The sequence below is a fragment of the Microtus ochrogaster genome, unplaced genomic scaffold (assembly GCF_000317375.1).
Source record: "Microtus ochrogaster isolate Prairie Vole_2 unplaced genomic scaffold, MicOch1.0 UNK106, whole genome shotgun sequence".
Classification (NCBI taxonomy): domain Eukaryota; kingdom Metazoa; phylum Chordata; class Mammalia; order Rodentia; family Cricetidae; genus Microtus; species Microtus ochrogaster.
Genome location: NW_004949204.1, coordinates 919203 through 939415, shown reverse-complemented (window position 1 = coordinate 939415; position 20213 = coordinate 919203). Strand labels below are relative to the sequence as shown.

At 50.9% G+C, this 20213-nt stretch overlaps 4 protein-coding genes across 9 annotated transcripts in view; 3 read left to right on the top strand and 1 right to left on the bottom strand.

Annotated features, from left to right (window-relative positions):
* The window catches only part of Ppm1g (protein phosphatase, Mg2+/Mn2+ dependent 1G), a 28878-nt gene extending 24553 nt beyond the window's left edge, over positions 1–4325 (top strand). Inside the window, exons 5-10 of the mRNA XM_005371376.2 lie at positions 334–749; positions 1613–1759; positions 2213–2447; positions 2743–2872; positions 3116–3218; positions 3717–4325. Of these exons, the coding sequence (XP_005371433.2) occupies positions 334–749; positions 1613–1759; positions 2213–2447; positions 2743–2872; positions 3116–3218; positions 3717–3920 (1235 nt within the window). The 3' untranslated portion in view covers positions 3921–4325. The remainder of the gene's footprint in view (positions 1–333; positions 750–1612; positions 1760–2212; positions 2448–2742; positions 2873–3115; positions 3219–3716) is intronic.
* Positions 4326–4736: 411 nt separating this feature from the next.
* On the top strand, positions 4737–8268 carry Znf513 (zinc finger protein 513). 2 transcript variants are annotated; one of them, XM_005371375.2, is made up of 4 exons: positions 4737–5010; positions 5261–5416; positions 6419–7006; positions 7101–8268. In XM_005371375.2, the coding sequence occupies exons 1-4, from the start codon at positions 4956–4958 to the stop codon at positions 7925–7927; spliced, it is 1626 nt and encodes a 541-aa protein (XP_005371432.1). In that variant the 5' UTR covers positions 4737–4955; the 3' UTR covers positions 7928–8268. The 2 variants fall into 2 exon arrangements, with proteins under 2 accessions (XP_005371432.1, XP_005371431.1); XM_005371374.2 differs by lacking the exon at positions 4737–5010 and having other exon boundaries at positions 5058–5416.
* Positions 8269–8334: 66 nt separating this feature from the next.
* On the bottom strand, positions 8335–13907 carry Snx17 (sorting nexin 17). 2 transcript variants are annotated; one of them, XM_005371371.2, is made up of 15 exons: positions 13714–13907; positions 13247–13321; positions 12269–12386; positions 11628–11692; positions 11203–11313; positions 11017–11107; positions 10786–10873; positions 10485–10554; positions 10149–10241; positions 9861–10064; positions 9465–9590; positions 9270–9347; positions 9056–9130; positions 8926–8967; positions 8335–8840 (listed from the first exon to the last, which is right to left on the bottom strand). In XM_005371371.2, the coding sequence occupies exons 1-15, from the start codon at positions 13774–13776 to the stop codon at positions 8727–8729; spliced, it is 1413 nt and encodes a 470-aa protein (XP_005371428.1). In that variant the 5' UTR covers positions 13777–13907; the 3' UTR covers positions 8335–8726. The 2 variants fall into 2 exon arrangements, with proteins under 2 accessions (XP_005371428.1, XP_026633913.1); XM_026778112.1 differs by lacking the exons at positions 13247–13321; positions 13714–13907 and adding an exon at positions 13143–13235.
* Positions 13908–14019: 112 nt separating this feature from the next.
* On the top strand, positions 14020–19419 carry Eif2b4 (eukaryotic translation initiation factor 2B subunit delta). 4 transcript variants are annotated; one of them, XM_005371369.3, is made up of 13 exons: positions 14020–14186; positions 14551–14594; positions 14893–15028; positions 15305–15511; positions 15875–15957; positions 16106–16197; positions 16418–16532; positions 16718–16794; positions 16902–17004; positions 17342–17469; positions 17588–17765; positions 18907–19087; positions 19177–19419. In XM_005371369.3, exons 1-13 carry the CDS (start codon positions 14156–14158, stop codon positions 19374–19376), a joined length of 1575 nt encoding a protein of 524 aa, XP_005371426.1. In that variant the 5' UTR covers positions 14020–14155; the 3' UTR covers positions 19377–19419. The 4 variants fall into 4 exon arrangements, with proteins under 4 accessions (XP_005371426.1, XP_005371425.1, XP_005371424.1 ...); XM_005371368.3 differs by having other exon boundaries at positions 14023–14186; positions 15302–15511; XM_005371367.3 differs by lacking the exon at positions 14020–14186 and having other exon boundaries at positions 14394–14594.
* The last annotated feature ends 794 nt before the right edge of the window (positions 19420–20213 follow it).

Sequence of the window (20213 nt, the reverse complement as noted above, 5' to 3'; positions counted from 1 at the left end):
TGTGTTCTTTTTTCTTTTTCAAGGCTGGGGCGGTTATTAGCCTTGATAGCCAGATATTACAACTTAATCCTTGCAAACTAATATATGGGCTATCTGGGTCCTCAGTGTAAAGGTTTCAAGTTAACAATACAAATGAGAGGTACAATAGGGAAATAAACTGGTGTTCCTCGGACTAAGAAAGACCAGAAAAAGACTATTGAGGAGACAGTGAGACTTGATTAGTGAGTGGAGCCTCATAAGTGGGAGGTAATTGGGAAGTGCATCGTCACATCACAGGAGGTGTGCCTGTGAGGAGTCTGGGCTAGGGGCGCTGATTTAGCCTCTTCCCTGCAGTGGACAATGAGGAGGCTGCACTGCTGCATGAAGAGGCTACCATGACTATTGAAGAGTTGCTGACACGATACGGGCAGAACTGTCAGAAGGGACCTACCCACGCCAAATCTGGAACTGGGACAGGCGACGAACCAGGGCCTCAGGGCCTCAATGGGGAGGCCGGACCTGAGGACCCATCTAGGGAAACTCCTTCCCAGGAAAATGGCCCCACAGCCAAAGGTCACACAGGCCTTTCCTCTAACTCGGACCATGAGACTGAGGCAGGCCAAATTGGTGAGCCTGGTACTGCCACTGGTGAGGCTGGGCCTTCCTGCTCTTCAGCCTCTGACCAGCTGCCGCGAGTTGCTAAGTCCAAGTTCTTTGAGGACAGTGAGGATGAATCAGATGAGGCGGAGGAGGAAGAGGATGACAGTGAGGTAAGGGCCTGTGAAGCTGCAGTGAGGGCTGTGTAATGCCATCCCTAGCCTCAACTCTTGTTAAGTTTGTACTATATTTTGCATGTATGTATGTTTCCATGCTTGTCTGTTGAGGTCAGAGGATATATAACTTGTGTGAGTCAGTTCTCTGCTTCTCTCATGTAAGTCCTGGGGTTCAATATCAGCTTATCAGGCTTGCCAGCCAGGACCTAATTTACCCTCTTCATTTCCCAAGACTCGCTGCATTCTAAGCTGCCTTTGAGTGCATTGTCTTGGACCTTTAACCCCCTTTTCTTTTGTTGATTTAAAATTCAGAAGAATAAATTAAGATTTAAAAATGAACATTAATTTTGTGTTGTGTACATGTGTGTACCTGAGTGCCAGGGCATGCTCTTAGAAGTTAGAGGACAACTTGAGAGGGTTAGCTTTCTCCTGCCATGCGAGTTCTGAAGACTGAACCTAGGTCACTAGGCTTTATCCAGAGCCAGTTCGCTGGCAATAAAGTGATTTATTTCTGGCCTTTCAGGATCTGTCTCCTAGAGAGAGAATAGGAAGGCAGTTTTTATTAGTTTGGGTATTTAGGTGTCTCCTTTTCCCAACAATTTATTCTCTGGAAGGTATTCTGACTGGCTGCTTTGACCTTCCTCAGGACTTGTTTTGCTGATGACATCTGTGCCCAGTTCAAAATGTCAATTTATCATGCTTATCCTAGTCTCTCTGCTGCCCCAGATTTTCATGACAACATTGGTTATATCTTTTGACAGTTGTTAGGATTTCTATTTTGAGTCTATGTTGAGGAAGATGGGGCAGAGTGGGGGGTATCTTAGTATCCCAGTCTCAGTATCTTGGAATCTTCCTGGTAGGAATGCAGTGAGGAAGAGGATGGCTACAGCAGTGAGGAGGCAGAGAACGAGGAAGATGAGGATGATACTGAGGAGGCTGAAGAGGATGATGAAGAGGAGGAGGAAGAAGAAGAGATGATGGTACCTGGAATGGAAGGCAAAGAAGAGGTATGTGGAAGCGGGAACTGTTGATTTTGGAAAGAACAAGAAACAAGTGTAAATCTCCTGATTTGATTTTAAGAAGTATATCCCCTTGCTATTTTAGTCTTGTTTTTGTTTGTTTGTTTGTTTGTTTTTCAAGATAGTGTTTCTCTGTAACTTTGGAGCCTGCCCTGAAACTCACTCTGTAGACCAGGCTGGCCTCAAACTCCCAGAGATTCACCTGCCTCTGCCTTCTGAGTGCTGGGATTAAAGACTTGCACCACCACCCCTGGCAATATTTTAGTTTTTAATATAGGAGTATTAATTCTACAATGGGAACTACAAGGGAAATCTGGATAGAATTGCCTTTAAGATGGCAAGGAAACATGCTGTCTCTGGACAGCTCTTTAGTATAGATGATTGGTGAGGAGTGTGCTCGTGCCTAAACACTCCCACAAGGCTCCCTTTCTTCCTCTTAAGCCTGGTTCTGACAGCGGCACAACAGCAGTGGTGGCTCTGATACGGGGGAAGCAGTTGATTGTGGCCAATGCAGGAGACTCTCGCTGTGTGGTGTCGGAAGCTGGCAAAGCTTTAGATATGTCTTACGACCATAAACCGGAAGATGAAGTGGAGCTGGCACGCATCAAGAATGCTGGTGGCAAGGTCACGATGGATGGGCGTGTCAATGGAGGCCTCAACCTCTCCAGGGCCATTGGTAAGGACTAAGAAGCTATAAGGAAATCTTGGGGTCTCGTCCTCTGTCCCAGATTACCTAACATTCTAAGCCCTGTGCCGTTCAGAATAATCGAAAACATCTTTGTGAAATAGTGAAGTTATAGTTCTCACTGTCCTGGATGTTTAAAAAAAAAAAGGCAGATGAGGTCTTTGTTCTGATAGCAGGTCTGAAACTAGAAAAGCTAGAACTTAGTTCTTTATTCCACTAAGTCATGGACCTGCCTCTAATATACGTCTAGGAAGTGTTCAAACTGCTGGCCATTCTTACCTTTCAGGAGACCATTTCTACAAGAGGAACAAAAACTTGCCACCTGAGGAACAGATGATTTCTGCCCTTCCTGACATCAAGGTGCTGACTCTCACTGATGACCATGAATTCATGGTCATTGCTTGCGATGGCATCTGGTGAGCACTGGTGAATACCCTTAAATGCCCTTCTGCAACCTTACTTTAAGGCTTGGAGCTACAGTAGGGGGCAGTAGCTTCAAGGTCAGCTTCTCAGTGAATTAAAGTCACAGAAGCCTAAGGCAGAGCTGAGGAACATTTTTTCAGGTGTTGACATTGGCCTGCATCAGTACTGCTGCCTACATGACTCTTTGCTCTGCCTTGGTGGGACTAAGAATTCTGACTGTCATTTTTTGACCCCAGGAATGTGATGAGCAGCCAGGAGGTTGTAGACTTTATTCAATCAAAGATCAGCCAACGTGATGAAAATGGGGAACTTCGGTTATTGTCCTCCATTGTGGAAGAGGTGAGTCTGAAGTTAGAGGAGGATACTACACAGCCACAACTTTTTTTTTTTTTTAAGATTTTATTTATTATGTATACAGTATTCTGCCTGCAGGCCAGAAGAGGGCACCAGATCTTATTACAGATGGTTGTGAGCCACCATATGGTTGCTGGGAATTGAACTCAGGACCTCTGGGAAAGCAGCCAGTGCTCTTAACTGCTGAGCCACCTCTCCAGCCCCACAGCCACAACTTTTTTCTCTCTGAGCTGAGACTTAAGGCTGGGAGTGGTTTTAATCACCTACAGACACTAGAAGACCTTGATTAAAAAGTTGCATCTTTCGTCGTGTCCCTGATGTAACCTTAGGGATCAAAAGTTCACAAGTGTCAGTTTCATAATACCTGCTGCCCATTCCTTCCCTTTTGTAACCCTGTGTCAGCAAGGCCAGGCCTTCTGTGGTGCTCTAGGTTCCCAGGAAAGGGTTCAAACCTTGTGCTAAACTGCCTCAACCTTTTTGTAGCTGCTGGATCAGTGCCTGGCACCAGACACTTCTGGGGACGGTACAGGGTGTGACAACATGACATGCATCATCATTTGCTTCAAGCCCCGAAATACAGCAGAGCTCCAGCCAGAGTGTGGCAAGAGGAAACTCGGGGAGGCGCTCTCCCCTGAGGGAGCTGAAGAGAATGGCAACAGTGACAAGAAGAAGGCCAAGCGGGACTAGCAGTTGTCCTGACCCTGCCCACCAGGACTGTTCTCTGAGCCCTTGGACCCAAGACTGAGTTTTGTCTTTTTCTTTTAGCCTTAGCAGTGGTTATGAGGTGTGCAGGGGGAGCTGGGTGGCTTTCCTCAGCCCATTCCAAAGAGGGCTCTCCCTCCACGCGGCAGCCTGGGAGCCTTTGCTGTCCTCTTGAGCCTCATCTTTACTCGGGCTCGTCGACGGTCGGTTCTGTGCCTGTGCTCTGTTGTGTTGCAGGGAAGGACTAGTTCTGATTTTTACTCTGTGAACACTTTATTTAAGGACATTCTTTTTTATTGGCGGCTCTGTGACCCCTAGCCGCTTGCACCCGCTCTCTGTTGTACACTTTCGAGCAACACTTTTTCAGACTAAAGGCCAAACAAAACCTAATCGTGCCCACAGTGTCCTTTTTTACTCTCCTACCTTGGCCCCAAACTGGGTCACACGGGGGAGCACATGGGGAGCTCTTGGTGTGTGCCTGCGAGTCAATCCCGCGCGTTTGGCAGGGGGCAGAGAGTGGGAAGCAGGAGCTAAGCCTGCCTGTTGGGAGGCCGCCCAGGCGCGCCTCTCACTCTCAGGTGCAACTTCCTAGTTTCGTACGCAGGGGGGGCTGGGGACCTTCTGCCTGGCTGGCTGGTCGGTTTACTCCTGCAGCCTCCAATTGGTCGGCTAGCAGAGCATTACAATCACTTCCCGGTCACGCTGCGTCCGCGTTCCCGTTGTGCATCCCACGAACTACGCGTCCCGTGCGGCTGTGCGGCGGCGGAAGCGGAAGCGGGTACGGAGGTACCAGCTGGTCTCCGGAGGGGGATAGGGGGCTCCATGAATGGAAGCGGCGGCGGCGGCGGGAGCGACCTGAGCTTGGCTCCGGGGCCAGGGCCGGGGGCTGCCCAGGGCCCGCACTGGTGTATGGGGGCGGCTCCTGGACCCTGAAAGCGAGGGTCGACGACTGGGCCGAACTGGGAGGGGCGGGGCCGGGCGGCCTCGGGCCGGAGGCGCGTCGGGCTGGAGCCGGTCACGATGCCCCGGAGGAAGCAAAGCCACCCGCAGCCCGTGAAATGCGAGGGGGTCAAAGGTCAGGGGTCAGGGGCCTTGAGCGGGGAGGAACAGGGGTGGGGTCAGTAGAGTGGGCTCAGGTCTGGGTGGAGAGGGACTCCTGAGGTTTTGGGGGCGGATGATCTGGGCTCACATCTACCTCCAAAGTATTAAGGGAACCTGAGAGGGTCAGCGAGTATGGGAAGTGCAGTTTACAATGGCTGGCTCCCTGGTTCGGATTATGGGCACGGCGTGGGAGGGAGAGTCCACAAACTCCGTCCTCTCTTTAGTGGATACTGAAGATTCCTTCGACGAAGGACCTGGGGCCCTGGTGTTGGAGAGTGATTTGCTACTAGGCCAAGATCTGGAGTTTGAGGAGGAAGAGGAAGAGGAGGAAGGTGACGGCCACAACGACCAGCTCATGGGTTTTGAGAGAGACTCCGAAGGTGTGTTTAGGGGTCGTGGTTAAGGATTAGTAGCTATTAGTGGTGACTCAAGTCTTTTAAAAGTCAGCGTCAGTGACCAAGACACCACTTCCTGCTACAGTGTAGGACTGGCTTGGTTTCCCACTTGATTACTTGGTTTGCTTAAGGGTCCCTCAGCAGCATCATTTTGCTGGGGCGAAGTTCTGGGTCCGGGCTGAGTGTCATGAATACAAAGATGAGTGCCCATGGTCAGTTAGTGCCCTTTTAATAACCTTGCCCCTCGCCCCATTCCTTGTGTGTGCTCCTCCGGAGATGCCTGGAAGGGACTTCTGTAAATACGCTATCTTTGACCTGTAGCGGCAGATCCTTTGTACTGAGAGGTTGCCATTTCCACTCTTTCTCTTTAAGACGGGGAGTGAACGAACCCCATACAAAAGAATCGACTAGCCAGGCAGCAGTCGCACACGCCTTTAATCCCAGCACTCGGGAGGCAGAGGCAGGCGGATCTCTGTGAGTTCGAGGCCAGCCTGGTCTACAGAGCTAGTTCCAGGACAGGTTCCACAGCCACAGAGAAACTCTGTCTAGAAAAATAATGTAATTTGCATTACATTGTTTCCACTTGCTCCAAATTGTACCACCTTGAGATGGGTTTCCTTTTATTGTCAGCTGGTGCTTACTAAAAGGGTCTCAGGGACTTTTGAATTTTTACTTTATCTCAAGAATTAATGCTGTCAGCCTGTACCCCTTCTTCAAGTCCTTGATCTTTTCCATTTAGCAGAAAGGGTGTGTGGGGGGTCAACCTTATTGTCAGTAATTAGGCTCAAAGAGGTAGATAGATAGAATGTTCTGAGGTCTCTATAGGGAAACAGATTCCTGGGAGAGATCTAAAAGGTTTTGTTTTTATAAAATGAAGGGTGGGGCTGCTAAGTGCGGCCATAAGGGAGAAATGACAATTTGGAACTTAGACTTCCAAACCACGTTGTGTTTTTTTTGTTTTCCTCCCCCTTATTTCTGTTTCACCAGGAGACTCTCAGGGGGCCAGACCTGGACTTCCCTATGGGCTGAGTGACGACGAGTCTGGGGGCGGCCGGGCACTAAGTGCGGAGAGTGAAGTTGAGGAACCAGCCAGGGGTCCAGGGGAGGCCAGGGGTGAGAGGCCAGGCCCAGCCTGCCAGCTGTGTGTGGGGCCGACAGGTGAGGGGCCGTGTTGTGGGGCAGGAGGACCGGGTGGGGGGCCCCCGCTGCCCCCACGGCTTCTGTACTCATGCCGCCTCTGCGCCTTCGTGTCCCACTACTCGAGCCACCTGAAGCGGCATATGCAGACACACAGCGGGGAGAAGCCGTTCCGCTGTGGCCGCTGCCCCTACGCCTCAGCCCAGCTCGTCAACCTGACACGACATACCCGCACCCATACTGGCGAGAAGCCCTACCGCTGTCCCCACTGCCCCTTTGCCTGCAGCAGCCTGGGCAACCTGAGGCGGCATCAGCGCACTCACACGGGGCCTCCCACTCCTCCCTGCCCGACCTGTGGCTTCCGATGCTGTGCTCCACGACCAACCCGGCCTCCCAGTCCCACAGAGCAGGAGGGGACAATGCCCCGGCAATCTGAAGGTAAGCAGACCAGCAGAGATCCTGGGGCGTGGGACGTGGGTGGGTAGTAAGATGGATACTTGGAGTCATAGCCCATGTCTCATTGTTCCCACAGATACTCTGCTCCTTCCAGACTTGAGCCTCCATGTGCCACCAGGTGGTACCAGCTACCTGCCAGACTGTGGGCAGCTACGGGGTGAAGGGGAGGGTTTGTGTGGAACTGGATCAGAACCACTGCCAGAGCTGCTGTTCCCTTGGACCTGCCGGGGTTGTGGACAAGAACTGGAGGAGGGTGAGGGCAGCAGGTTGGGAACTGCCATGTGTGGGCGTTGCATGCGAGGAGAGGCTGGAGGGGGTGCCAGTGGGGGACCCCAGGGCCCCAGTGACAAAGGCTTCGCCTGTAGTCTCTGCCCCTTTGCCACTCACTATCCCAACCACCTGGCTCGGCACATGAAGACTCACAGTGGTGAGAAACCCTTCCGTTGTGCCCGCTGTCCCTATGCCTCTGCTCATCTGGATAACCTGAAACGGCACCAGCGTGTCCACACAGGAGAGAAGCCCTACAAGTGCCCCCTCTGTCCGTACGCCTGTGGAAACCTGGCCAACCTCAAGCGTCATGGTCGCATCCACTCTGGTGACAAACCTTTTCGGTGTAGCCTCTGCAACTACAGCTGCAACCAGAGTATGAACCTCAAACGTCATATGCTACGCCATACGGGCGAGAAGCCCTTCCGCTGTGCCACCTGCGCCTACACCACAGGCCACTGGGACAACTACAAGCGCCATCAGAAAGTGCATGGCCATGGTGGGGCAGGAGGACCTGGTCTCTCTGCCCCCGAGGGCTGGGCCCCACCTCATAGCCCACCCTCTGTTATGAGCACTCGGGGGCCGGCAGCCCTGGGTGCTACTGGTAGCAGGGCTCTCCATACAGACTCACCTTGAACTAGGTTCTTTTACCTGGGGTCCTAGGAATTAGCCCCGACTCTCCTGCATTTTATACAAATGGACTAGAAACCACCTTCCCCTTCCTCCCCCGCTGGCCAGGGGCTCCACACAGACTAACCTAGGCGCTATATGGACTAGCCTCAATCAAATGAGCAGGGGGCCATATGGACCAGGGGGCCTGGTCTTGGCTCATGTATTTAATTTAATGAGCTCAGTGATTAGGACCTTGGATTCACTGTCACTGTTCCCAGGGGCCATGGATATGAATTGGTTGGGGACTGCCCAGCCTCTCACCTGTTTTAACTTATTTCAGTGCTTTATAATAAAGGAAACACTAACAAAGCCATGTCTATGCTGAATTGGCAATGGCACACAGGCCTTACCCTTAGTGAGGGAACCAGAGGTAGGCAGCAGTCAGGCTGAGTTTAATGATGGGGAGTTGGTCAGACCATTCACAGACCTCTGCCCACCCTTTGCCCATGGCCTGGCCCTAAAAAGCCAGAGACAGCCCATGGGGAGCACTAGCTCCTCCCCAAGGCAAGCAGTCCTGGTCCCTTGGACTTTGTGCAAAATACTAAATGCTAATTTGGCATAAAGAGCCAGCTCTGAAAAAGAGTGATCTTTTGTGTAGCCAGCCCAGGAAAAGGAAGGTAGGTTAGGAGGCCCCTGGCCAAAAGGAAAAAAAAAAAAGTAGGAAGGGAGTAGGAAAAGACTCCCCTAACTTGGGAGCATAGGCACAGGGCAAGTTTGTGTAAATTTCCTCTGGGGTAGAGGGCAGACATCCAGGCAGCTGAGATTACAGATCCTCATCTCCAATGCCCTCGAAGGCGAAATTGCCATGGACGGCACTGGCACTGGCATCTGTGCTGGGACTGCCAATTCCCCGCAAGCTCACGGCACTCAGCTTACTCTGTAACAGAGGTGGGAGGAGGGTCAGAGGGCAGCAGCCTGTGTGACAGCCCCTTGCAGTCAACCTCACCAACCCAGTAACTCACTGAGAGTTTGCCCATGGATTCCCGGCTGGCGTCTGGTGACTCCTGGGAAGAGGAGGCAGATCAGTTAGGTTTAGGAACAGGGATGGGAAGGCAGGGCTAGGAGCCAAGGCACTGATGGACATTAACTTACGAGCAATGGTGGAGACTTCACTGCTTGCTGGCTGTCTGAACGTTTCAGGGTACCCCCCACTCGCCGACGCAGCATCTAAGGACAGATCCAAAATGTTGCTAAAGGGCAGAAACCTCCTCAGAGCCCAGCCTCTTCCCCAAGAGAACCCTTGGGGAACCCAGAACACAACAGGAGAGCACGGCCACACAACTGCTTGGCCTCTGGTGCCATTTACCTTCCTGATACTGCCCCCGGACTTCTTCACCATCAGCTCGTCCACCATGGACTGCAAGCAGATGCTCATCATAATAGCCTGAGGGGAAGAAGCTCAGCCTGATCAGAGATACTATCCCTAGCCAGATCTCCTAACAAGGGCTCCCATTCACATGCAGTCCTGGAAGCTTAGACTTAGGGACCTATGGGCTCACACCTGTGGGCTGGTGATGGTCACCCACTGTAGCCGGTCCTTGCTCATGAGGTATTCGAAAGCCAGTTCCAGACGCACCTCACCCCGACCCCGGCTAGGACTGCTTGTGCTTCCACTGGGGAGTGGCACCTAAAAGAGGAATAGGACTCGGGCTGATTTCATTGTGGTCAAGTTGTGGACCTCTGCAGCCTGGGATCGCAAGGCGTGCCAGGTCCCATCTCAGAAGGCCTTCCCTCTCATCCCAAGTCACAGAAGAAAGTCAGGTGTGCTAATCCTAAGCCTTGAAAAGCTGAGGCAGGAGGATCATGAGTTCAAGGATAACTGGCCTACATAGTTCCAGGTCAGTAATAGGGACGTGACTAGAAGTTGTCTCAAAAACAGAAACAAAACTCGACTTACAGAGGAGGTGACCCGCCAGCATCGCATGCGGGTAACCCGGAAAGAGCCTTCACGGAGTTGCTGGCCAGGCAGTCGCAGCTGGAGACTGAGCTCACTGTTGCCTGCGCTGACCACCACAGGGCAGTCCTTCTCTGGAAAGTCAGCCACACAGGCATCAAAGCGCAGGTAGCCATAGTGCCGCAGGGTTTGGGCCAGTCTTAAGAACTGAAAGATGGTCACCGAGTGTGCTTAGTCACGAGGGGGTAGCGCAGACTTGGCTGTTCAGGGGAGACAGGGCAAAAAGCTCACCTCCTTCTTGGAGACTTTGTCTTGCAGAGATTTGAGCTGCCGGTGCTGCTCTTTGGTGACCAGGATCCACCCATGCTCAATATCTGACACCGTCTGTATACAGCGGAGACAATGAATGAGGCTGGGGCTTCAATGCAGTAATCAAAATGAGTTGAGAAGTACCTGCGTGAGACCCTGGTTTTATCAGTTCAGAGAGGCGGAGTGTGCTAGGAGCTCTGATCATGTTCTACGAACTTCCCCATGAACGGGGACCAAAGACATGAAAGGAGTTTTCTTGGGAAAATGGAGTACCATAGTCATTTCAGGGCAAGGGTTCTGACGTAGCTCTAAGCTCACCTGAGCATAAAGCAGGTTCAGGCCAACCCGGTTCTCCATGACATCGTCGTCATAGGCAGAGTCCCAGTAACTGTGAGGCCAAGGGGTGGAAAGGAGTAAGGGGGCTACGCTGGGGTAAGGGGGTAAGGCAAAGGCAGGATGGAAATGGGAAAACAGAAGTAATTGCAACTATGGGCTAATTCATTGTAGTACACTGGAAGGAGGGTGGGAGGTGTGGGTAAAACATCCAGCAATGCTCCCTTGGCCAGATGAAGCCCCCTCAGTATATGGCCAGCAACCCAACCCAGGCCTGGGCCCTGACCTCTTTCTTAGCACAATCTTGTACTCGTGACTCCGAAGACTGGTGACAGATACATAAGGCAGCTCAAACTCCTGCAGCTTCCGTACAACTGTGGATTAAAAAAGAGTGGTCAGACTAAAGAGGAAGGGAAACTAATGGAAGTGCTTTGAGGAAATGTTCCCTTCTGACAAGAGGCAGACGGAACTCACTGCCAGAAGCAGTGCTCAAGCGGTAAGGGCCAGAGACACTCACAAGAAAAGGCTCCATCCTCTTTTTCTCGAACAAGGAAGAGACTAAAATACCCGATCAAGTCATCCGGAAGATCCAGCTTCGCAGCCACAGCCTGGGAACAGGAAGTACAGCTTATCCAACCGGCTAGTTCCAGTGCAGGACTTGGTGCTCAGTGGGCAGAGGGGCTGCACTAAACGTGCATCTCACCTCCAGGACATCTTCAGTCTGGTCAGACGTTAACACATTGACCAGAACTTTCTGTCCATTGCTGAGCAGCACCTCCAAGGAAACCTCCTCTGTGGGGACTTGCTGTGTCTCCTGTATGGACAGACAAGGACAGGAGGCACTACCTTATTAGTGTAGGCCTAGGGTCCTGCTTAGTGCACCCTAACTTCCTAACCCCGCTGGTGTTCTTCTGAAACTCAGACTGGACTTCTGAATTTCAGTGGTGCAACAGAAGCTTTGTTCCATTAAAAAAAAAAAAAAACAAAAAAACAAAAAAAAACTTCTTTTAAATTAAAAAAAAAAAAAAACAAAAAAACAAAAAAAAACTTCTTTTAAATGCCAGATAATAACCTTGTAATTAAAATGACATGGTTCCCCATCAGGTCTTTCTCTTAAATAGGGGTTACCTGTTGGGCCCGACGTAGAAAACTATTAAAGGTCTCACTGCTCCCAAGCAATGGGTCTTGCCGAACTGTGGGGTCAAGAGAATGATATCATAGTAACTTAGGACTCACTCTTGGCTTCCCCAAGTCCTCTTCTTCGTAAGTACCCCGACCCCATTTCCTGGGCTGATGGTGGCCTGCCATATCCCCCAGCTGGCCTCACCTCACACAGTTTGTATAAATTCTTCCCCTGCCCTACCCTTGGCTGCCATCTAGCTGAGTCTAGTCTACAGAACTAGGGACATAACAATGACGTTAACCTAAAGCATATCTGATACAAAGTTCTCCCCGCCCATCTAAATTACTCCTAAAACTAGTGTTACAGCCAGGCGGTGGTGGCACACGCCTGTAATTCCAGCATTTGGGAAACAGAGGCAGGCAGATGTCTCTGAGTTTGAGGACAGCCAAAGCTACACGGAGAAACCCTGTCTTTAAAAAACAGCTAGTGTTCTACTAGTAATTCCAGGTTGCTTTACTAGTCTGGAGTTTCAAATCCGTGAGGGCACTTTATTAATTGGGGAACATCAGACAGGAGGCTTTCTAACTACGACAGAGCACCTGACTTACTCTCTTCCCAGGGTCCTCAAGCTCATCCATCCACTCACCAGCTTGCATGTATTTCTCTAACTGCTCTCGCCTCTGTTCTACCTCTGCAGGCGTCAGAGAGAAAAGCTTCTTTGGGGGGAACGCAGGAAGCACATTGGCCCCATACTCCTTCCGAAGCTATGTGGAGAGAGAGAAAGAGAAAATTCTTCACGTAAGCGGATAAGTGGCAATTGAGACTCGCCAAGTCCTGAGTTCCCCTCTCCAAGTGGTCATCTGAGGAAAGATGACTTTGGAAGAATCAGGATCTCATGGATCCTGGGTATAAATTCTTAGATATATTAATATGTATAAGCACCTCCACACTGTAGGGTGGGTTTTCATGGTCCAGGAGCCCCTTCGATGTCTCTAACAAGACTGTTCACTGAACCCTCACAGGAAGTAGACAACATTTACAGGGAACATCCATGCGCACAAATAATAAAGTCACAGTATACTCACACAGTGTATGGAAGGGACTTTGCTATTTGTCTAGTTTTCATTTGGAGAAATTAGGTAACTTGCTCAGGACTGACAACTAGCTGTCAGTAGAACGAGGGCTGTCTACCGAGTACCGTGAGGAATGGAAACATTGTATCACAGATACAAGACTATCCGAACAGTTACACATGAAAGAAGCCTAGAACAAGCGAAGGAATCAGTGAACGGTTTGCAGTAAGGAGGGAAACGAATTTCAAAGTTCTAGGTTGGAGTGACAGAAGGAACGTGCTTGGGCTAATTGGCTTCGTTTTGGCTTTTTTTTTTCTTCATGCAGGGGCAAAGGATGAAAAAGCAGTTCAGAAAAGAAGGAAGGTGGGCGTGATTATAGGGAGGAGCAGGTACTGTGGGACAACTTGCTTAGGGAGGTCCCCGGAATGTCATGCTAACAAGACACACCTTCCACTGTGGCAGGGGTTAAAGGTGAATGCAGTGAAAGGGGACTAATGTCCATGAGTATGGAAGGGCTTGAAGCTGCATCTAGATAGGGGCTCTCCTCCCACCTGCTCGTGCAGCCCCAGGAGCTGGCTGTAGCGCACTCGACAGTGCAGGACTCCATTCACATGAATGTTATAAGCCTGAGGACACAAAAGCAGGCAAACAGCTCAGGGTCGAAGTCCGAATCACCTCTTGCCCCCAGAAGCCTGGCCGTCTGCGCAACGTGCCGAAACTTCCCAGGACGTGGCCTGTCCCCCCCCCCCCCCGGGCCAGGTTCCAAGCAGAAGGCCCAGTGCAGGGGAAATTCGGGCGCTTGTGCGGCAGTCTCCCTCCCGGAGATGACAGTAATGCCCACCACCAGTCGCGGCCTGGCCGGGGAAAGGAATCGCCCAAAGAACCTATTGGAGCGTGGGATGACTTCTGTACGAAGCTGAGACGTGAGATGGCTTCCAGGGAGGTTCGAAGGCTGGAGGCCGCTCCGAGGACTCCGGCCCGTTATCCCCGCCCCGGCCCAGCTCTAGCAGCTCCTCACCACGTAGGCGGAGCCGCCGCTGTCTCCGCTGCGGGACTCGGTTTCAGGAATGGAAAAGTGCATGTTCCCTAAGGCAGAGCTCCGGACTACCAGGGCCGTAGCGGCTCTGTTCGCTCGCCTCCGCCACTCAGCGCGTCTCCGCAGCCCAGCTCGCCATTTTGGGGGGCCTGAACTCCGAGGTGGGAAGGCTGTAGGACGTAGGCTCTGCGAGCAGCCACCTCGGCATGCTGGGAGCTGTAGTCGAGGGCCAAAGACTATCCTAATTGGTAGCCCAAAGTCCTATGGTCCTCACCACGACCCGTAGTCCGGGGCGGGACCCAGTGCACGCCGGAAGTTGTAGTCCTCTGGGGATTGACTCCGCCGGAGGCGGCAGAGGAGCCTGTAACCCAGGTGGCGCTGTAGTTTGAGTGACCTCGGCGGGAGGAGCCTAGGACCGACAGTCATGGCTGCGGTGGCGGTGGCCGTTCGCGGAGGTAAGTGAAAGGCTGGATGCACCAACTGGTACAGGGGCAGATGAGCGTCGGGTCGCTGGTGCGGAGCCCTGAGTGCCTTTGGGCCTTGCCTCCCAGTTTCTGCGCATCCCCGGACTGGTTTATATGATCTAGGGCGCAGCTCGGTGCTGCTTGCCGGCTGTTCCCAGAAGGGTGACTGACCCTTTTCCTCCCCCGCCCGTCCTTTGATCCTGCCGCGCAGTGCGTCCTCACGCGGAACCCGGAGCGCCTGGCGCCGGGCCCCGAGCTGTGGTCATGCCAACCCAGCAGCCTACTGCGCCGACAAGTCTCCCCAAGCCCTCCCGGAGCCTCTCTGGCTCACTCTGTGCCCTGTTTTCTGATGCAGAGTCCAGATCCGAGATGAAAACAGAACTTTCTCCTCGGCCAGGGGTAAGTGAGGGAGACCTCCCAAGTCGCCTGTCAAGCGCTGCATAGAAAGCTGTGTCACCTTTCAGCCCCGTCTCCCGTCCCTTTTCAGTTCATTTCTCAGTAGAACCAGATTTTTACAGAGTTTAACAGTATGTAACTATGGCTCTGAAGAAGTTTCTCTCCGTATGAGATGTAGATTTGTAACAGAAGTCAGAGAGGATTGGGGACTTAACCTTGTGGGAATCTAGTACGCATCCAGTAGTGTTGATACACCTTTGGCATTGCCTGGGGAAGAGCAGTTACTGTGTCTATGTCTCAGGCAGCGGGGCGGGAGATGACCCAAGAAGAGAAGCTTCAGCTTCGGAAAGAAAAGAAACAGCAGAAGAAGAAGCGGAAGGAGGAAAAGGGGGCAGACCAAGACGCTGGCTCTACCGTATCTGCAGCTCAGCGGCAAGGTGCGGCGACTCTTTAAAGACCTGGGGTAGGACGCTGGTTGAGGGATTTGGTGGGGAAGACAGAACAATGTTGATCTGAGCAAGTACAGAAGAGATTATGTGGGAGGCAGAGACAAATGGGGCCAGCCTAGTCTACACAGTGAATTCCAAGCCAGCCAGTGATACATAAAGTGACCAAAAAAAAAAAAAAAAGGTGGTGGCGGGGAGAGGGATGGGGAGAACATTGGTTGGGACAGAGACCATCCTTAAGCTTGGACTTCTTCCTGTCTTTAGTAGACCCAACCAGAGAACTCCCAGGACCCGGTAGTCAGTCGGGAGGCACTGCTGGGGAGAAAGTTCCAGCTGGCCGGAGTAAGGCCGAACTTCGTGCTGAAAGGAGAGCCAAGCAGGAGGCAGAGCGGGCCCTGAAACAGGCAAGGAAAGGGGAACAAGAAGGGCCCCCTCGTCAGGCCTGCCCCAGTACAGCTGGAGAAGCCTCAGCAGGTATCTTCTTTTCTTGTTAAAACTCCATTTCTCCAGCTTCTTGTGCCAGCATGGACTCCCGTTCTTACCTTAGGAGACAGAGTTTGAACTTTTTCTGTTGACTCTTCCTGCTCCATCTTCCCAACTTATTAATTTCCTGCTGTTCCATATGCACTAAAAACACATGTCAAGGCCAGGCAGCGGTGGCTCACACCTTTAACTACAGCACTTGGGATCCTGGGGCAGGTGGATCTCAGTTCAAGCCCATCCTGGTCTACAGAGTGAGTTCCAAGACAGTCAGGACTGTTACACAGAGAAACCCCATCTCAAAAAACCAAAAATAAAATAAAACAAAAACAAAAAAACCATCCCATTAACTTCCAGGTGTGAAGCGCCTCCCGGAACCCACCCAGGTCGACGACCCCTCACCTCCGAGGAGGCTTACTAGAAAGCCAGAGCGACAGCAGGTAGGGAGTGCCAAAGTGCCCTAGCAAAGTAAAGAGCTGGAAACACCCTGAGCAGTGGGGTCAAAGAAGTGAGTTTACTTTCTTTCCAGCTCTGTCCCGGAAGTTTTGAACTTTGAATTATTGGTCACATTCCTTTGGTTTTGTCAAGGTTCCTACACGAAAGGATTATGGATCCAAAGTCAGTCTCTTCTCCCACCTACCCCAGTACAGCAGACAAAACTCCTTGACCCAGTACATGAGGTAGGATCTTAGGGAAATTGTTCTAAGTCTAGGGGGTTGAGGAACCCAGTGTTAAAAGTAGCTGGAAATTAGAGATGACGTGGGGGGGGGGTACAACTCAGGGTGAATCTACAGGAATCGGGGAGTCTGTACTAGTGAAGAGGGTTCCTTCTCATCAGGGGCATGGGGCAAGAGGCACTCAAGTTCCCTTAAAAAGTATGTGACACCACCATCCCATCAGCGTCCCATCCTCTGTGATCCACCCAGCCATGGTGCGACTCGGTCTGCAGTACTCCCAGGGCCTCGTCAGTGGCTCCAATGCCCGGTGTATCGCACTCCTCCACGCCTTGCAGCAGGTATGTCCTGTTCTCTGTCTCTACCTGACTCTGCAGGACTACCCAGCATGTCTCCCCAAAGTCATCTCTGGGGCAGAGAAGTAACAACTCACACACTGAACACTTTCCTAATGAAGCTTGCCTCTGCCCCGTTTCAGAGACCTTCCTTAGGGGGCATTTTGCTTATCTGAGTGTGTATTCTTTAGGTGATTCAGGATTACACAACACCTCCCAGTGAGGAACTCTCCAGGGATCTTGTAAATAAACTAAAACCCTACATCAGGTGAGCACAGCCGTGCAGGGCCTTTATTTATGCCCATCACTATTTTCATCCTGCTGTTCTCTTTAAGTCCTAACCAGTTGCACAAACTTGAGGTATTGTTGTTGCAGCTTCCTGGCCCAGTGCCGCCCCCTGTCGGCAAGCATGTGCAACGCCATCAAGTTCCTTAACAAGGAAATCACTGGCATGAGCAGCTCCAAGCGGGAAGAGGAGGTGATGAAGGGTTCTGGGAATGGGAAAGGCATGTGCCTGTGGTTAGGATAAACAGCACATTCCAAACTCTCAAAAGACATGTGTTGGCATGCCACATGACCCTAGTCACTGCCTAGGGAAGTGACTTGCGCTCTTGGCATATTGGGGCCCAGTTCAGGCCCATTGTTATGTATTTACTCAAGCATATAGCATGATTTTTGCTTTGAGATAGTCTATGTAGTCTCGATTGTGTCCTGGATCTTGTTATATAGACCAAGTTAGCTCAGATTCAGGGATCCTCCTGCTTCCTGAGCCCTGGGATCAAAGGTGTGTGCCACCATGCTCTCTTGACACTTAGGCCAAGTCAGAACTTAGAGAAGCCATCGATCGGTATATGCAAGAGAAGATCGTGCTTGCAGCTCAGGCAATTTCACGATTTGCTTCTAAGAAGATCAGTAATGGGGACGTGATCCTGGTATATGGATGGTATGGTCAACACCTGACTGAGAAAACTGGGGAGGGGAACGGTCAGAGAAATGCCTGCCCCTTGCCTTTGCAAACAGGCTGGCCACCAGTTAGTCACACTTTTCTCCTCTGTATCTAGCTCCTCTCTAGTGTCACGGATTCTTCAGGAAGCATGGGTTGAGGGTAAGCAGTTTCGAGTGGTGGTGGTGGACAGCCGGCCCCGACTTGAGGGAAGGCACATGCTCCGTTCTCTTGTCCGTGCTGGGGTCCCAACTTCCTACCTGCTGATTCCTGCAGCCTCCTATGTGCTCCCAGAGGTGAGGGTTCTCACAAAAAAGGAACTTTGAGGATGAAGGGAAAGGGTGTAGTAATACAGGCATAATCTTTTATTCTTTTTTTTTTACATTTATTATTCATTGTGAAGGAGTAGGGGAATGAAGGATGTGAGGGGTGGGGGTTGACAAAGGCAGAATGCTTTGGCTCCATGTGGAGTCAGAGAACACCTTTTGGAAGAGTCAGTTTTCTTTCCACCATTCACATCCTGAGGATAGAACTCAGATGGTCAGGGTCGGCAATGACTTCACCCATTGAGCCACCTCATGGCCCTTGCCTTTTTATTATTATTGCCTTGTTATATTATTATTATAATTATTGCTTTCTTGAGACAGGGTTTCTCATGTAACCTATTTATTTATTTTGGAGACAGGGTCTCATTATGTAGTTCCTGGCTGGCCTGGACTCAGAGCTCTGCTTGCCTTTGCCTCCCAAGTACTGGGATTGAAGGTATAAACCACCAAACCCAATATCTTTTATCCTTAATAGAAAAAAGCAACTAGCTGCCCTATATAGCCTGGTAATCTCAGCACTTGGGAGGCAGAGGCAGGTAGATCTGAGTTCAAGACCAGCCTGGTCTACAGAGTTCCAGAACAGCCAGGACTACACAGAGAAACCCTGCCTTGAAAAACCAAAAAAAAGTAGGGGAGAGGGGGCTGGAGAGATAGCCCAGAGGTTAAGAGTACTGGCTATGCTTCCAGAGATCCTGAGTTCAGTTCCCAGCAACCACATTGTGGCTCACAATCATCTATAATGAGATCTGGTGTCCTCTTCTGGTGCGCAGGCAAAACACTGCATAAATAATAAGTAGATAGATAGATAGATAGATAGATAGATAGATAGATAGATAGATAGATAGATGATAGATAAAATAAAAATTCAACTGCTCCATGCACCAGCACAGTCTAGTTATTAGAAGAAATCCTATTAATGTAGTAGCCACTAAAAGGAACAGGGCAGTTTCCCTGTTCTGGGATGATACAAGATGGCAGGGTGTTCTCTAAGAGCAGCTAACATGGTTTGTTGCTTAGTGCTGCTGTTCTTCACAGTAGCAGGGGACCTTGTTATATACTGATAGAACATGACATTTTTTTCTTCCCTTTCCTCATTGTCTAAAACAAACAGGTTTCCAAGGTGCTATTGGGAGCTCACGCACTCCTGGCCAATGGATCTGTGATGTCTCGGGTAGGGACAGCACAGTTGGCCCTCGTAGCTCGAGCACATAATGTCCCAGTACTGGTCTGCTGTGAAACATACAAGTTCTGTGAACGTGTGCAGACTGATGCCTTTGTCTCTAACGAGCTAGGTGAGTAGAGTAGAACTGAATTTTTTCAGGTACCGGAGAAGCCTTGAGGGGGAGGGGAAGTTAAACGGTGCCACTTCTCTTCATGGCAGATGACCCCGATGATCTGCAGTGTAAGCGGGGAGAACAGGTGGTCTTGGCGAACTGGCAGAACCATCCATCACTCCGGTTATTGAATCTGGTCTATGACGTGACTCCCCCTGAGCTCGTGGATCTGGTGATCACAGAACTGGGCATGATCCCTTGTAGCTCTGTGCCTGTTGTCCTTCGAGTCAAGAGCAGTGACCAGTGAAAGGGAGCAAGGGCCAATAAAAACTTACCCGATTGCCATAACTCTACTGGCTTTGTATTTCTTTGAGCATCTCTACCTCTGGCCCTGCAACCCCTCATCATCCACTGTGAAGCTGTCTGTGGAAACCCTTCTCGGGTGGTGAGCTCCAGGCCGGTGCTGGGAGCATGATGGTTTGTGTAGGCATCAAATGTATTCACAGGCCAGGCATGGTGGCACAGGCAGAGCTTTCCTTAATCCCGGATGGGGTGGCCAGTCTCTGTAAAACCAAAGGCCAGCCTGGTCTACATCGTGAGTTCCAGGCTAGCTAGTGTCACAAAATGAAACCTTGTTTCAAAAACAACTACTAGGGCTGCAGAAGTGGCTCACTGACTAATTTCCAGAGGACCTGTGTTCAACTCAGCATACATAGTGGCTCTCGTCTATCTGTACCTCCAGTTCCAGAACATCCAACACCCTCTTCTGACCTCAGGTATGCATATGGTGCCCATACACAGACAATGGGAACACACATAAAATAACAGCTGGACATGGTAGCGCACGTCTTTAATCCCAGCATTCAGGAGGCAAATGCAAGAAGAGCTTGAGGTCAGCAAAATTCCAGGACTACGTAAAGAAACTAAACCTCAAAAATAAAAACCTAAATATATTTATAATTTTTTTTTAAAAGATTTATTTATTTTGTATACAACATTCTGCCTCCATGTATGCCCGCACGCCAGAAGAGGGCACCAGATCTCATTACAGATGGTGTGAGCCACCATGTGGTTGCTGGGAATTGAACTCAGGACCTCTGGAAGAGCAGCCAGTGCTCTTAACCTCTGAGCCATCTCTCCAGCC

Coding starts and splice junctions, on each gene's coding strand:
- Znf513 (XM_005371374.2), top strand. CDS start 5,188: ATGGCTGGCTCCCTGGTTCGGATTATGGGCACGGCGTGGGAGGGAGAG. Junction 5,417..6,418: donor TTTTGAGAGAGACTCCGAAG/GTGTGTTTAGGG, acceptor CTGTTTCACCAG/GAGACTCTCAGGGGGCCAGA. Junction 7,007..7,100: donor AATGCCCCGGCAATCTGAAG/GTAAGCAGACCA, acceptor TTGTTCCCACAG/ATACTCTGCTCCTTCCAGAC.
- Snx17 (XM_005371371.2), bottom strand. CDS start 13,776: ATGCACTTTTCCATTCCTGAAACCGAGTCCCGCAGCGGAGACAGCGGC. Junction 10,242..10,484: donor TGAACCTGCTTTATGCTCAG/GTGAGCTTAGAG, acceptor CGCTGTATACAG/ACGGTGTCAGATATTGAGCA. Junction 9,131..9,269: donor CCGGGGGCAGTATCAGGAAG/GTAAATGGCACC, acceptor ATCTGTCCTTAG/ATGCTGCGTCGGCGAGTGGG.
- Eif2b4 (XM_026778111.1), top strand. CDS start 14,460: ATGCCAACCCAGCAGCCTACTGCGCCGACAAGTCTCCCCAAGCCCTCC. Junction 15,512..15,874: donor AGCTGGAGAAGCCTCAGCAG/GTATCTTCTTTT, acceptor ATTAACTTCCAG/GTGTGAAGCGCCTCCCGGAA. Junction 16,795..16,901: donor AAACTAAAACCCTACATCAG/GTGAGCACAGCC, acceptor TTGTTGTTGCAG/CTTCCTGGCCCAGTGCCGCC.